This window comes from Halictus rubicundus, chromosome 3 (genome assembly GCF_050948215.1).
Source record: "Halictus rubicundus isolate RS-2024b chromosome 3, iyHalRubi1_principal, whole genome shotgun sequence".
In the NCBI taxonomy this organism is placed as follows: domain Eukaryota; kingdom Metazoa; phylum Arthropoda; class Insecta; order Hymenoptera; family Halictidae; genus Halictus; species Halictus rubicundus.
This window is the reverse complement of record NC_135151.1, coordinates 17,722,604-17,738,304: the sequence shown is the minus strand read 5'-3', so window position 1 is coordinate 17,738,304 and position 15,701 is coordinate 17,722,604. Positions and strand designations below refer to the sequence as shown.

Genomic DNA, 15,701 nt, shown 5'->3' with positions numbered 1-15,701 from the left:
ATTAATTTTTATTCATATTATTGAATTCATATTCATATTATATTCATTTTTATTCATATTATTGAATTAATATTTAAAAGAGATGTTAAATTTTTTCACTTAAATCACTAAATATATATATGTTATATATCTCTTTTTTAATTCTGATTATGCTCTAAAAATACGTATAATTGATATAGGCACAGTAATCGGGTCCCTTGCATTATTGATTAAAAGACTGAATTCTAGTCACATTTTCATCAACCGACCGGAGGGCCGACGGTGCTACAAACTAACATATAATTCGTATAATATTAAAAAATATGCCGCTGTCTTAATAGATTCGATAGAAACGGGAATTAGGTAACCCAGTCTTCTCGCTTACACGCGGCCGTGTTTTTGCATTTTAAGTAACAAATGAAGCGGAAAGTTGGCCAAATTAGCGCCGCGTTTGACGCGTTTAATATCGATAACAGAGAAACGGTATTTAATGTCGGTCGATTAGAAACGAATTACGCGTCCATCTGTTCCATTGGATTCTGTTCGAAATTTCCATCACGATTGCGAGCCGGCACGAGATTAACGGGCTTCGCGAGCGCAGTTGCATAAAACTAGGCAACCTGGCTGTAGCAGACAGATTAACGCATTGGCTACCGGCGGTTGTCTAATGGTTTTCCAAATAATTTACGATCGCGAGTTAAGTATGCAACTGACACGGCGCGGAACCGCGTTAACAGCGTCCGGTGGTTTGAAGCGTTCAATCAAATATCGATTACAAAACCGGGACAACGAGGTTAACCTTACGGAATTTTTTCAGAGCCGATTCGTCAGCTACGATGTCCAGGAGAGAAACTCGGAGGACAACCAAGTCAAGGTGAGTCCTGCGATCCTCGCGAAGCTCCGCCGGTCTAGCCATTCGTCCTAACACAATTAGGGGCGGGGCGGAGCGGACAAACGGTCCCAGAACGCGGTCGCTAATGGCCATCCCATTGCAGACCGTAAATCAGTATCAGCCGGCGAATTTCTGCGGGCAACAGGTGGCGAATGGCGACCGACGGAGGCTCGTTAATTCTCGTCGGTTTTCACCGGCGCGGCGTGCGCGCGTGCGCGCGCACTGTTTCATTTTCGTTGGCAACGACTCGGAAAAACGATCCGTTTGATCTCTCGCGGACAGCCGCGCCAGGGAAAAATACTTCCCTGCCAATACATCAACTGTCCCGTTTGCTCGGAAAACGAGCGGCAAACGGAAGCCAATTGCGCAGGCTGTTGGTTTTTTATTAGAAGGAAATTCACGTCGATTCAGTTACTGGGATATCTTCCAGGACCGCGTACTTTAACACTTTCCGTCCCGTGTCTCCCAGAAGTGAGAGATGGAATTACAGTGATTTCTCTATATATGTCGCCAAGGCCTGGATGATAAACGTCGCGGAATTATCCATACTACTGCGGGGTATACCCTGTGAGGCTTCTGACGCCGAGGAGTGTAAACGGCTCGGGTAGGTCTTCTGGATGATACACGACGCTGACAAGACCCGTGTTGGTGACTTATATCGAGAATTCACTGTATTTGTCTTTTAACCCATTGACTGTGGCGCGATCTCGGAGTAATCCATCAATAGGGACATATAATATATATATATAGTATATAGGATATATAGTCCAGTGACTAGTGACCAAAACAGTACCCGGAGATTTAATACCATTCTCAGGATTTAAAAAATCATAATTGCAAATAAAGGGGCGTATATTTACGCCATTCGTATATATTGATGGACTTGTGAAGGCGTATATACAGGATGTTTCACCTAACTCGAGCATTTAAAATATCTTGCTTGTGTTTTATAATAGAAGAAAATGTCAGAGGAAAACATTAGTTGGTTCAGAGGGGCAAATATTATGATAGGCAAAAAAATTTGTTCAAGGTTATATTTTTTGAGATGTCAAGGTCATCGAAGTTTTTCTAAACGGAATGATATATTTTTATTATCGCTATATGATAGCCGAGGTCAAGACGAATATTGAAAGACTTGTGAGGGCGTATATATTCACCTTCTCTAGTCAAAGGGTTAAACGTAGGAGAGTTGGAAGATTTCTTCCATCATCATATATCTTGAGATTTTAATTTTGATGTCATTGGACGGATTACTTTGATTTCATGGAATTTTGGGGAGTGTCGGGTTGACACTCAAAATATTAAACACACTGAACTATATTAATCACTGTCGGATAAATTAGAAACTATTGCAAAATACTTCTGAAGCAGTTCAGAAGAAGACTTCAATAATCAAAAAATGAATCTCCCCGAGATTCGAGGGACACGACGAACGAAACTATCGTCTTGAAGCGGAAGCTGTCGCCGCGCAGGGCCGACTTCATTTGAGTGGAGAGGTGTCTGGCTCGGTCTGGAAGCGAGTAAAATCGTTCCGGGGACAGAAGCCCGAGCGGCGGAATGGTTTACGTCCCTTTTACGGGCGTGTTCTCGTTGTCGCGGTCGTTCCGCGGCCGATCTGCCCCGTTTCTCGGCGCGAGGCAAAGCGGAGGCAAAGCGGAGGCGAAGCTCTGCTCGCTTCACTTCGCCTCGCTTCGCCGCTATTATTTCCGGCCGTGTTCTCCGTCGCGAATCCTCGCTACTCTCTTATTGTAACCGGCCGCGCGCGCTCCGCGACACACGACACAATCGTTCAAACAATGCTCCGGCTCTGTGCGCGAATCGAGCGCGCGCGAGCCGCCGGGAAACGTTTCCGACGAACGCTCCGCCGCTCCTCGCCGCGCGCAGAAAACTGGGTTACGCTTTATCTGATAGAGCAGTGCTCGCGAAAACCCAAGCGCAGTCTCAAGTGTCCCGGCCCGCCTCCGCGAAATTCTTGCATCGAACGAATCATTCGTTTCCGATGGTTCCATTGCATTCCCTGCCAATACGAAACACAACGTTCTGCTTAATGTTGGCGATGGCTGCGGATTTTTATGCTGAATAAAAATTAGGGGTGTGCGAGAACCCGAAATATCGGGAAGACCGATGGTCGGGGCGAGTCGGGTCGGGCTCCCGAAAATGTCGAGATTCCCGGAAGAATCGGGTTTCCCAATAATTTCGATTTCCCTTTAGGGAACCCCGATTATTTCGAGAATCTCGAAATTTTCTGGTACCCGTCCCGAACCCGAAAAATTTCGTGCTCCCGACCCGACCCCATATTTCGGGTTCTCGCACACCCAAAATCAAAATTCTTTGAATTAATCGCAAGATACAGAAGCCACGTAGACCATCATTTCCTTCTTTAATCATTTTAGTCGGGTGAAAATAATGCGATAGCATTTTTAAATTGTTTGGGTCTTTTTAATGTTCTGCATCTGATCTGCACGTCAAATCCGCAGTCTAGTAATCTAGCATTATTCAGTATTTGTAGTAGGTAATCGCAAAAGTCTCATTTACAATGTGCAAGTATAACATTGCCAGGAGCGTGTACAAACAACATGATTATCAGTTCGCTTTCATTATTTCCTAAGGTTCTTGCTAATCACTAGACAGCGGATTTTATGCATTAATGACAAAAATGGATAGGCGTGTTTTAATAGCACTCGAATGGCGAGTCTGAGGCACCACTAAAAACTGCTGTACCACTATTCAAAATATTGTTTGCATTGTTAAATTTGTTTGTATTTAATAAATGATTAAAAATTTAAATATTATAGGGGGTAATGTATCAATTTTTGGAAAAACCACGTAGAAATATTCTAGATCGGAAGAAATTTTTGGTTTTTGAGTTGAACCACCTCCGAGCGCAAGGATTTAAAACAGTAAAAACATTGGCAAAATTCTAAAATGTTGTTACATTATTTTCAACCCGTCATACACATTAAGAAAGAAAATAAATTTCTATTTCCCTCCGGTTTGTTGCAATTCAGAACATTTTTATTTTACATAAAGATCCTCAGTCCACGTAATCGCTCGCGCCATTTGCTTTCGACAAACATTACTGGGAATGACCTTGCCAAGAGATCAAACCGGTCAGCCTATTTCAGAGGGACCGAGATATAAGAAAATGGGTCTGGGTCTCGGATTCGTCGATTTTAGCCGAAAGAAATCGAATTCGTCGAAGGAATGCGCGTGGGGTTGAAGAAAGGAGTGGTGTTCGGGATTAATGAAGTTGCAGGGGATTCGCTGGGGCTCGGAATTGCGGAGGCGGAATAAACAACCGTTCGGAACGTAGACTTGTGAAAAAAGATTCGAGAGTGAGCGCTCGTGCACGGTGAATAGGACACCGTAGGAACGACGCGCGATATGGAGTTTACCGTTACTTGGCCCGAAGCCTGCTTACGGCCGGGGATCAAGCCGTCGAATGGTGTTCGAGGCTCGGCGGTAGCCTCGCTTTCGGTTCATCGGGGAACGGGAAAGAGAGAGAGAGAGAGAGAGAGAGAGAGAGAGAGAGAGAGAGAGACGCTCCGCCGGTAACGTTATTTTCTTCCCGTTGCGTTTTGACCGTTTTTACCGTGGAAACGTGACGCGTCTCTCACGTATCGTTGCCCGGATATTGTTTCATCGGCGGCAGTAATCGCGCGGATTCCATCCGCGATATCGAGCCCCGGTCCGGTTCACAGACACGCGAGTCCTCGTGGCTGTTTTGCGGACGACTCGCCGACACCGCGAGACGTCCTTTTGCAAAGAGAAAATCGAATTGAAAATTCTTCGCGGTGCGGGATTCTTTTCGCTCGGAGCGCACACCGACGCGCGAAACTGAACAATTTTCTTGATATTCAAGCCGCTGTAGCTTCGCGAAAAAAGATCGAACGATGATCTGCTTCGGCTCGTCTTACAGGGCGAAGCCTCCACTTTGATATCCTTGAGCTGCTTTTGCAGAAGACGCTCCTGCACTGGGAAACGGGTGGAAACGAGAAGAGGGTTGTTTTCTTCGAAAAGTTCAGATTCGTACTTCTCTACGGAGTCTGAAAATTTTTTCTCGTGACCGAAAGCGCCGTGGATTTGACGATTGAAGTCTTCTTTTTACAACGAATGCTCGAAATTTGGTGTACGATTTTTCGTTATCGTTTTGTTGAGGTTCGAGGGGAGGTTAGTCGGCGCTACGCTCGACTGTGTCAAAATGAATGATATTTAATTGATATGCATCGATAAAAAATGAAATAAAGTAAAAATTTGTTTATTGTCGCAAAGATTTTACGTCGGGAAGAAACTTCGTTGGCTCAGGAACTTTCTCCTATCGAGCATTGTTAGTAAAAAAATTCTAAAAATTCTGATCGCCGAACAATTGAAAAGTGATTCTTTAGGAAGAAACGAGTTCGAGATGTGCAATAAGTTGTTCATTGAATTTATTTGAGGTTTTCACAAAAACGTGAGATCAAAAACGCGATCAGTAGAATTGGCTAGCCATGTACAGACACGGTAGAGTCATGCTGTTCTGTGTCACCGTGCAGTTTCTGTGTAATTAATTCTGGGACACCTTGCGCAGCTCAAGTACCAAGGCACAGCATCTAATAATAATTCCTCTGGAAACCGTTCACTCGTTATTCCTGTCAGCCTTGAAACAAGGTCTTGTTTATAGCCACTTGTTGCAAGTTTGATCAATGCTGCATCCTTGGTACCATTAAGGGACCGACCCAGCGACGCACCATAACGGTCGCTCCGGATATGCAGAATTTCAGAAACCTAGTGCTAAAATGTAAAAATTGAGAAACGTGCAAACGTTTGCATAAAAATTGCATTGAAAATGCAGCGAATGCGTTACCCAGGGAGCTTGTCTGAACTCGGTCGGTAACGATCATCGAACGATACGAGCCACCGCCGACAGAGCGCTCTGTCTTCTGCAAGTCGACAACGACGTTATCCAAAGAGACGTGAAGCTTACCTGTGGAGCACAGGCGTGGGCAATTCAAATTATATCGATCAATGATCTATTTTACTTCTCGTGTTCCATTATTTATTTATTTCGTACTAGCTTCGAAAGTTGGTAACCAATGGTAGCTGCTCGTGTCGATAAAACAACTCTGCGAGTACGGTTTACTAACAGAGAAAGAGTACAGGTGTCTGTAACTCGACACCGAACGTAAACGTGCTCAGGTGTTGCTGTTAACAGTGTCGGTAACATCACTGGTCAATCATCAACAACCGCGATTGGTTGCGAAGATTAATATCTCTGCTCAGTTTTTTTAATATCAACGCGAAAAATAATTATTAGAAAATCTCTTTGCCGAAGAAAGTACAAATTTTCCGCGAGACAGAACGATTGCAAAATGTCCGCGACATTTGCGGATTAGAAGCAAGAATATCGGAGATAGGAGAAGAGAATGGAAACCGAACACGTCTTCGAAATCGCAAGGAATATTCGTGGCTCGTGCCAAAGGACTTTCTTCTTCCGTTACGTAAAAATACTGACAAGACGGGGGTTCGCCGGTCCGTTCGAGCGAGAAAACGCTTGTGTAACTAGAAAACGCTCGGGTTTACAATAAACTTTTTACGGACCGCTGTAAAAGTATTACGATCGATGGTAACGTTGACGCAACAATCGACCGCGCGAGAGATTTCGACGCGTGACTTAGCAGCCGCTCGTCTGATTACCGACGTCCGTTTCTACTGCCGGCCAAACATTTTTCCCCGCGCTTCACCTAACTCCAGATCGACGGAAACATTGATCAAATAGTTTCTAATTACATCGAATTATAGTACAGCAATTTTTAGTGGCGCCTCGGAGCCTCCGACGGTCCCTAATCTTAACAAATTGAAAATGGTACGTCGGCGTCAACTTTCTTCGCCTTTCGACCGCTTTAAACTGCACCATTTTCGTTACAAGTAGACAACGGATTTTATGCATTTATGACACAAATGGGTAGGCATATTTTAAATCAGTAGAAACATTAGAAAAATTTTCAAATGCTGTCACATTGTTTTCAACCTATTAAACATATTAAGAAAGAAAATGAATTCCTATTTCACTCCAGTCTGTTGCAATTCGGGTAGAAAATTTTTATTTTACCTTTACTAACTAATTTCTTTTGCCTTTTCTGCGATACGACAAGGGACAAATCTAGCTCGGCGAACGGGGGTCAGATAAAAATAGCATGCTCGGAAACGCACGTGACTCGACCGGTTGACTTCAGAAGTACGCTGGTAATTAATGTATCGATAATTGGGACGAAAAATGTCTCTCTTAATGCCGACCTCAGATTCTCGGCGAAAGACCACCGGTGTGACAAAACTGCTTTCGAGCGACGCGACGTTGCGCGCACGGCATTAATCGCCGATTGAATCGATCTCGTATCGGCGAGCTAATTGGCGGAAGATTTGCGAGCGGTTGCGCATCGCTTATCTGCTCTCGCGGCTTCTGACATTTGCTCGCCGATGTGCCGAGGCGACGCGACGCGACCGAGCGTCGTCTGTAAGCCAGTTTGGTATTTGCCTGGCATTTATTGCACTGCGTTGCTTTCGTCGCGAGATGCCAGCAAGGCCGGAGAATCCTTAGAAATCCTCGCCGGGGTAGTGTACCGTTACAGCGACCAATGAAACCGCCTCTTCCACCGTTTATCCAATAAATTGGTATGGTTGACGCGCGCTTCTGAGCAAGGATCGAGGATCCTTCGAATTTCCCTGGGCCACAGTGGTCTAAAACGCGAAAAGTGACATTTTGCCAAAAAATCAACTGTCTCATATTGACTCGTGTCGAATGCTTATTGCTTTCTAAATATCCATCAACCTTGAAAATGAAAGAATCAATAAAATTTAATAAATACCATTACTGTAATAAACGGATAAAGTTGGAAGTTTTGAAGATAGCTTTTCTCATGGAAAAAATGCTTTTCTTCTTTGAGATGCCCTGACAATCCCTTTTAATATTTTCCTTCCAATTTTTTTTTTTAAATGAGAGGTTTATCTTTAAGCTGTAAATTACCATTGTGGATTAAAAATTACTATTCATAATGTATTAAACATGTTCTGCCAAATGCAATGTAGAACATTTTCAACATTCTTAAGACTCCGCAAGGAATATCTTCTGTATCATACGGGATCATAGAATTTGACAAAAAGTTGTTAAATTTGTAAATATATTTAAAAAATAGTTAAAAAGAGCTATTAAATAAACAGAAAGTATGGTACATTATGCACCTTAATGTACATTTGCCCATGTAATTGAAGATGTAATTAAATACTCATGTAATTAATTACTGCCCAACTCTGAACAGAACCGTTTGATCCGACAGGCAGTGTCGAACGTCAGTGCGGAAAATTTAATAACGATACAGGCACTCTTGCTACTGTGATTTTTCATTCATCACCTACACCGACATTCGTACCTCGAGAAACCAGTTTCACTCGACACTCTTTTCTCTCCATTTTCCTAGTCATCCTCTCGTTTGCTGTCTCTTCTTGTACTCTTTCTGTACTGTATTCCGATACATCGTTATCGCCAGTCCGTTTAATCGCTTTCGTTAGTTTATTCAAGGGACCCACGAAGAGATGCTTTAGGATTCACGAAAATACTCGAAAGATTAGAAAAGGCTATCTAAAATTAGAAAAGAAGTTGGCCAGGATATTTGAGCATTTCGTCGGCGAAAGGTTACAGTTCGGAGACAGTGGGTTGAATACAAAAGCGGCTAGGGCCGATATCCTCGTCGAAAATTGAATCCTTGGATTTTTACGGAGGCTCGTCACGATTCGCCGTTGCGACAGGATATTCCGAAATTCGCGGTGATTTCACCGAAACCAGCGATCTCCGCGATTACGGCACCCGAAACGTCGTCCGACGACTGGTCCGCGAAGGTCTTCGTGCCTCGGGAACGGAAAGCCTCGAGGACGAAGGACGAATGCGCGAGGATGTCTACGTTTAGAATTTCCGACCGAGGATTGGAACTCGTCTACCAGTTAGAAAGGTCCCTAACGCAGATGCGACCCACAATCTCGATTTCCTCGTTCATTCTCACAAAAATATCAAGCAGATTCAAGCAGATTCAAGCAGATTCAAGCAGATTCTTTCATTAAGAAGTAGACTGCGGATCTTTGTGCGAAATAAAAATTGTCCAAATCCTCAAATTCTGCTAATGTCCCTTCAGTTTCGCATTTGATTTGCTCATTTTAACCCTAACCTAAACTTAACACAGATGCGACCCACAATTCTTACAAAAGTATAAAAATTGTCCGAATCCTCAAATTCTGCTAATGTCTTTTCAGTTTTGCATTTGACTTGCTCATTTTAAACCTAATTTAACCTTAACGCAGATGCGACCCACAATCTGGAATTCCTCGTTCATTCTCGCAAAAGTGTCAAGCAGATTCTTCAACTAAGAAGTAGACTGTGGATGTTTATGCGAAATAAAAATTTACCGACTCTTCAAACTCTTCTAATATCTTTTCAATTTTGCATTTGACTTGCTCATTTCAACCCTAACTCAGACGCGACCCACAATCTGGATTTCTACGTCATTCTCACAAAAGTGTCAAGCAAATTCTTTAAACTAAGAAGTAGACTGCCGATCTTTATGCGAAATAAAAATTGTCCGAATCCTGAAATTCTTCTAATGTCTTTTCAGTTTTGCATTTGCTCATTCTTGTCATAAACCGCGTAAAATCCTCAGTCCACTAAGAAGAATAAAGCAAGTTCCAACGATTCGACGATAACAAGTATGTCTAGCCAGGATTGCAGAAACGGAAAGCAAAGCAACGCGACGGGACGCGAAGCGACGCGACGCGACGCGACGGAGGACCGATCTCGCTGAAAGGATAAAGGCTCGCTAGATCGTCGAAAATCGTCACGGTTGTCCCGTTCCGAGGGCAATTTGGAAATCGAGTCGCTCCAGTTCCGAGTATTTATAGCCCCGGGGAATTGGCCAACGAGATTGCAAGTGTGTCCGGCAAGGCTCCGAAGGATCGAAGCGTCGAACGATCGAAGGAATTGACCAAGAGCCGTTCCGGCGGAGGAACAGGGAACGCTGTCCCGATACGCCGCCGAAGACTAATGACCCCTGACAACAGAGAAACAGGGACGACGTACGATCGAGGAGACTGATCTACGAGGAATCGGACAAGCAACCGGCGCGGTAACGGTGCTACCAATCTCGCTGTGCTTGCCAGCTGTTCGCTCGTGCACCACCGCTCGAAACCTCTCCTCTTCTCTCTCTCTCTCTCTCCCTCTCTCCCTCTCTCTCTCTCTCTCTCTCTCTCTCTCTTTCCCGCACCCTCACCCTCTCCCACCACGGTTTCCCCAACCCGTTTCTCCCTCCCTCTCTCTTTATCGCTCTTTATCTCTCTCTCTCTCTCTCACTCTCTCTCTCTCTCTCTCTCCTCGCGGCTGTCCTGTTACCTAGACATTCACTTCGCCCTGACAAAACGTTTCGACACCGCGAAAACGTAGCAGAACGCCGGCCTTTTTCGCCGGAACGCGTTGCTTTCTAAAAACCAGGCCTCCTAGAGCTCGGATCCTCTCCGGTATCGCGTTCACGCTCGATCATGCACTGGATGGATCGTTACCTAAACTGTGTCCCAACCGAATAACGCGCCGCAGCGACAAAATCGTTGTTCTATGTGCGAATATTCTGTACACTCGTCTGAATTGACAATGATCACTAACGATTCCATAGGCGATTCAGGAACCAACGATTGAGGGTCAGATTATGGTAGGCAGGTCAGACGCTGAGGGTGAGGCAGACGCTGAGGCATCAACGCTAGATGCAAAAACAGGGTAAACAATTTCTGTCGGCAGAATTTGGTTACCCTGTTTTCGTATGCCAAACCAACATCTGCCGACGGAATTTGTTTACCCTGTTTTTGTGTCTAGCGTTTATAGACCCTTAGCGTCGGACCTGGCTAGCATAATCCGACCCTAACCCTCCGATAGCGGGTACCAGGCAAAGTCGTGCAGAATCACAATTGAATTACTCCAGGAATTATAATCACAAAGTGATTGAATTACATTGTACTTCGGTCGTATTGTAATATATAATTCGGATCTTCATTCAATTAAATTACAATGTAATTCGTGGTTGCAGTTTGAGTACAATTATAAAATACTTTGTGATTAAATTACATAAAGTAGCGTTACGTATTATGCACGAGGACGAGGAATAGAAAATACGCCAGCAAATAGACAGCAAACAAGTATATGAAAGAAAAACATATAAAAATATATCGCACTTCTTCAAAGATCTGGGCTATAATTTGGAGAGCTGTATTTTAATTATATACTGTATTTCAATTACGTGTCTGATAATTAATTAGTAATTGAATTCATTGAAAGGTTTGAATTATGTGATTCAGTTACGGCGTAGTTGAATTACTATATAATTGAGATATAACGTAATTCATTTATATACAATATAATTTAATTAGCACAACTCCGGTACCAGGTCCGTTTTAATCGAGATTTGTGGCCAGAGGATTTTACGCGTTTATGATAAAAATTAGTACTAGTATTAGTTTCAGTTTGTTGCAATAATTCAAGGAAGAGAGTCGGTTTGATTCTCGTTTATCACAGTCGATACAAACAATTTTTATTTTGCGTAAAGCCCCACTGTTCATATTGGAAGAATGGGGAACAAAGAAAAAGATATTTAAATAATTTCTATATATTCGTTATACATACCGTTGTTAAGTATATATACTCCACTAAGATATTTAAATCATTTCTATATATTTGTTAAACATACCGTTGTTAAGTATATATACTCCACTAAGATATTTAAATCATTTCTATATATTTGTTATACATACCGTTGTTAAGTATATATACTCCACTAATGCAAATGAAAAAAACACTAAACCTACCGCGGTCAAAATGACCAGTTTTACATTTCACAATGATTCAAACTATAAAAATTCACTTAAGGAAAATAGTAGAACAAATGTCCCTGTCCAAGCATTTGCTGTATTGACAATTACGGACAATCTCGATAAATTTAGGGCAGGCATCTTTATAAGGCAATATTTACCAGATACAGCTAACACTTTGACTGCCAAACTAGAAACCTCAAAAATTCCGTAAAATCAAAATAAGTTATTTAATGAAATAAAAATTGAAAAAAATCAAACGTATGACATTGAATAGTCCTTCAACTTTCTTGCATTTTACAGATCCAATAAATTTAGGGTAGCCATCTTTATAAGGCAATATTTACCAGATACAGCTAACACTTTGACTGCCAAACTAGAAACCTCAAAAATTCCGTAAAATCAAAATAAGTTATTTAATGAAATAAAAATTGAAAAAAATCAAACGTATGACATTGAATAGTCCTTCAACTTTCTTGCATTTTACAGATCCTAATCAAATTTCTTACAATGAATACATTAACGCAAAAATTCATTTTAAAACCTGGACAAATAATTCCGTCAGCCACATATGACATGGCGGTGAACGTGTTAATGCTTGGTAGGTTCAGCGTTAAGAAACATCGAGAGGACGCGAAAAAACGATAGCATCGAAAACCTGACCGAGAGAGATTCGGCGCGGAACTTTCATGCCGATCGCAGCGGCAACAACAATGGCGCGCACTGTGCGAGCCGTTCCGCGTGCCGAATCGCACGCGGAAAGTCGGTGGTCACGCGACAGCAGCCTCGTTTTCAAGCGGAATCATAGAAGCGATCGCGAAATCGCCGGTTTCCCGGATTCGCTCTCGCATCGGTTGGCCCCCGATCGGTTGTTGGATCGCATCCGATCCTCGGATCGTGCTAGGCGGCTCTCGACCGAGTCCCTGTCACCTGCGCTGCCAGCACGAGGGGGGCAACAGTGGCCTCTGCCACTTCTACCCGCCTCGGCAATCCGCCGAGCCGCGGAGCGGGAACATTGCTCGCAACTCGCCAGTAGAACGACGCGTTTTCCGCGCGCGACACACGCGGTACACTCTCGCGACTCGCTCTTATCCGTTCGGTTCCGCTCCGTTCTATCGGCGTTCTCCCCTGGCTTCGCTCGAAAGGGCTTCCCTCGGCCGCGAGTTCTCGACGATCGATCACCAACTCGGATCGGATCGGATCGGATCAAGGTCGAGGCGGCTCAGTCGAAGCCAGCGTTTCGATCGGCTCGCACGCGAATTTCCGCTCGGTTCCGGTCCGAAAGTGTCTCCTACGAATAGTGAACAGTGTTTGCGAGATTCGGTTCGTGTCGCCTGGAGAACCGTCTCGACCAGTGTCATCATCGGCAAGTTTCCTCTTCGGCTACCTTCGGGTAACCTTCCGGAACAACGAAAAGTATTTATTCGATATTCGAGTGCGTTTTTCGAAATTTGTTTCATCGATACGTCGGATCGGTTCCGTATCATTTCTGGTCACGAAAGTCTGTCGACAATTATAATAAATAATAAATTATAATAAATTATAATAAATGCCGGAATTATAATAGTATTATTGGTAGTTGTGTACTGTACCAAAAAGCAAGCTTAGAAATTTTTCTTTCGTTTTACCATCGGAAACGAAAGTCTTAGGTGACGTTACTGGAAATAAATTGTTCGTTCGCAATTGAAGTTGCTGTTGCCGTTGAAGGATCCACTGACACTAGATTTACTGGCAAAATTACAGGTTCTACTTTCTTTAATTTAAGATTACTGTGATTGTAAAAATGCACTTAGAGGAACTTTATTTGACACATTTATTCCTTGGAGCATATATTATGGCAAGAGCTGCTGAAAATCAGGCTGAATGTATTCTTGATAATTTTATAAAATAATCCAAACTGGCCACTTTTAGTGCTCCGTAAACCTAGTGTTGAAAAACCTTTAGCCGTGGACAATGGGCTTTTAAAAATGATGAAATTTGTTCCTTGGAACATATATTATGGTAAGAGCTGCTGAAAATCAGGCTGAATGTATTCTCGATAATTTTATAAAATAGTCCAAACTGGCCATTTTTAGTGCTCCGTAAACCTAGTGTTGAAAAACCTTTAGCTGTGGTCAATGGGCTTTTAAAAATGATGAAATTTGTTTCTTGGAACATATATTATGGTAAAAGCTGCTGAAAACCAGGCTGAATATGTTCCCGATAATTTTATAAAATAATCCAAACTGGCCACTTTTAGTGCTCCGTAAACCTAGTGTTGAAAAGCCTTTAGCTATGGACAATGGGCTTTTTTTAATAATTATGAAATATCGAAATCTATCAGTCCAACATCTATCGACGGACGGCGGATCTTTCGGACGACTATGCGATCGACATAGCATAGTATAGTAATCGACATCGAGTCAATTTTACTTACCCTTGTTTCCGAGCAATTAAAACTTCGGGTCAAATTAACGTAAGAAATATCACGCTTTTAATAGGCTCTAGGTGTCTTCGATTGGTACGTACTTTCGTGATCGGTTGTGGATAATATGCACTTGAAAAGCTTCGAGTGCCTCGAAACGAAACTTCTACTATCTCCGACAACGCCTTTCTTACCGATAATGAGTGCCCGATCGATTAGCACCATCGAATAAATACTTTTCCTACGCGATACCGAGCAGATAATCGTCGAAGGCACATTTTTGCACGGTGGTGGAATATTTTCGTCGATCTGCGTTTCTCGAGTTGGTAACCGGGGAGCGATAAGACGTGGAGATTTTCTGCCGACGTTCCTGCACGTCCTTAATTTTCAATCGTTTACTTGGCTGTCTTGTTAACAAGACAAATAGCTCGGACCGAATAAAATCTGGAACACGGAACACGGTCCGTGACGAACGGTCTCTCTAAACGACGCACACTGGGCGAAAATGCCATTTTGTCGCTCTAAAATAATAACTCCTAAACCATTAGAGATAATTGAATGAAATTTAATAGGTAAAAAGGTAACATTTACAGCTCGATATTGCAACAAATATCAATTTCAATTTACACGGTGTTTATTAATTACACAGGTTTCAGCAAATTATAGAATAAGTGGGATCAATATACCTGTTCTTCTGCGTTAATATTCCTGAAGTAAATGTGTAATTTCTGGTAGATTTGTTGCAAGTTGTCGCAAATTAATTTTTTTGTCTGGTCAACTAATCATAGTTTAACACAGTATAGTCGGCGCAAGGTTCTATTAGGTTCCGATTGAGTCGTGCATGTCTGTAGTTCAAATTCCGGCGAAAAACTTGTGCTCACTTGAAAGAACTATAATTTTCAAAATGAAATAACAATTACTTGTTTCAAAATCGTTTGTATCCTAGAAGATGTAAGCTTTCGTATTGTCTAAACCTAACTGAACTATTCAGTGGGGATCACGCATATGGTACGTGCCTTTGGTAGGAGGTACTATTATGATGAAAATGAAAAAAAAAACCATATTTTCTGCAATTTGTTGCAAATTAATTTTTCTGCATCGTTTAGTCAACAAATCATAGTTCATCACAGTGTAGTCGTTGCTAGGTTCTATTAGGTTCCGGCTAACGTATGCATGCTTAAAGTTCAAATTTAGGTGAAAAACTTGTGCTCACTTGAAAGAACTATAATTTCCAAAATGTAATAACAATTACTTGTTTCAAAATCGTTTGTATCCTAGAAGATGTAAGCTTTCGTATTGTCTAAACCTAACTGAACTATTCAGTGGGGATCACGCATATGGTACGTGCCTTTGGTAGGAGGTACTATTATGATGAAAATGAAAAAAAAACCATATTTTCTGCAATTTGTTGCAAATTAATTTTTCTGCATCGTTTAGTCAACAAATCATAGTTCATCACAGTGTAGACGTTGCTAGGTTCTATTAGGTTCCGGCTAACGTATGCATACTTAAAGTTCAAATTTAGGTGAAAAACTTGTGCTCACTTGAAAAACTATA

The 15,701-nt window shown here is 42.4% G+C and overlaps 1 protein-coding gene across 7 annotated transcripts in view; it reads left to right on the top strand.

Annotated features, from left to right (window-relative positions):
* Positions 1 to 15,701, top strand: part of LOC143352878 (uncharacterized) — a 145,847-nt gene that overhangs the window by 104,349 nt on the left and 25,797 nt on the right. For 6 of the 7 annotated variants that reach the window (XM_076785855.1, XM_076785856.1, XM_076785854.1 and 3 more), the window contains one exon: positions 797 to 853. In XM_076785855.1, coding sequence (XP_076641970.1) covers positions 797 to 853 — 57 coding nt within the window. Of the gene's footprint in view, positions 1 to 796; positions 854 to 12,727; positions 13,107 to 15,701 lie in introns of those variants that run through there. The other variant, XM_076785859.1, reaches the window with a different exon arrangement.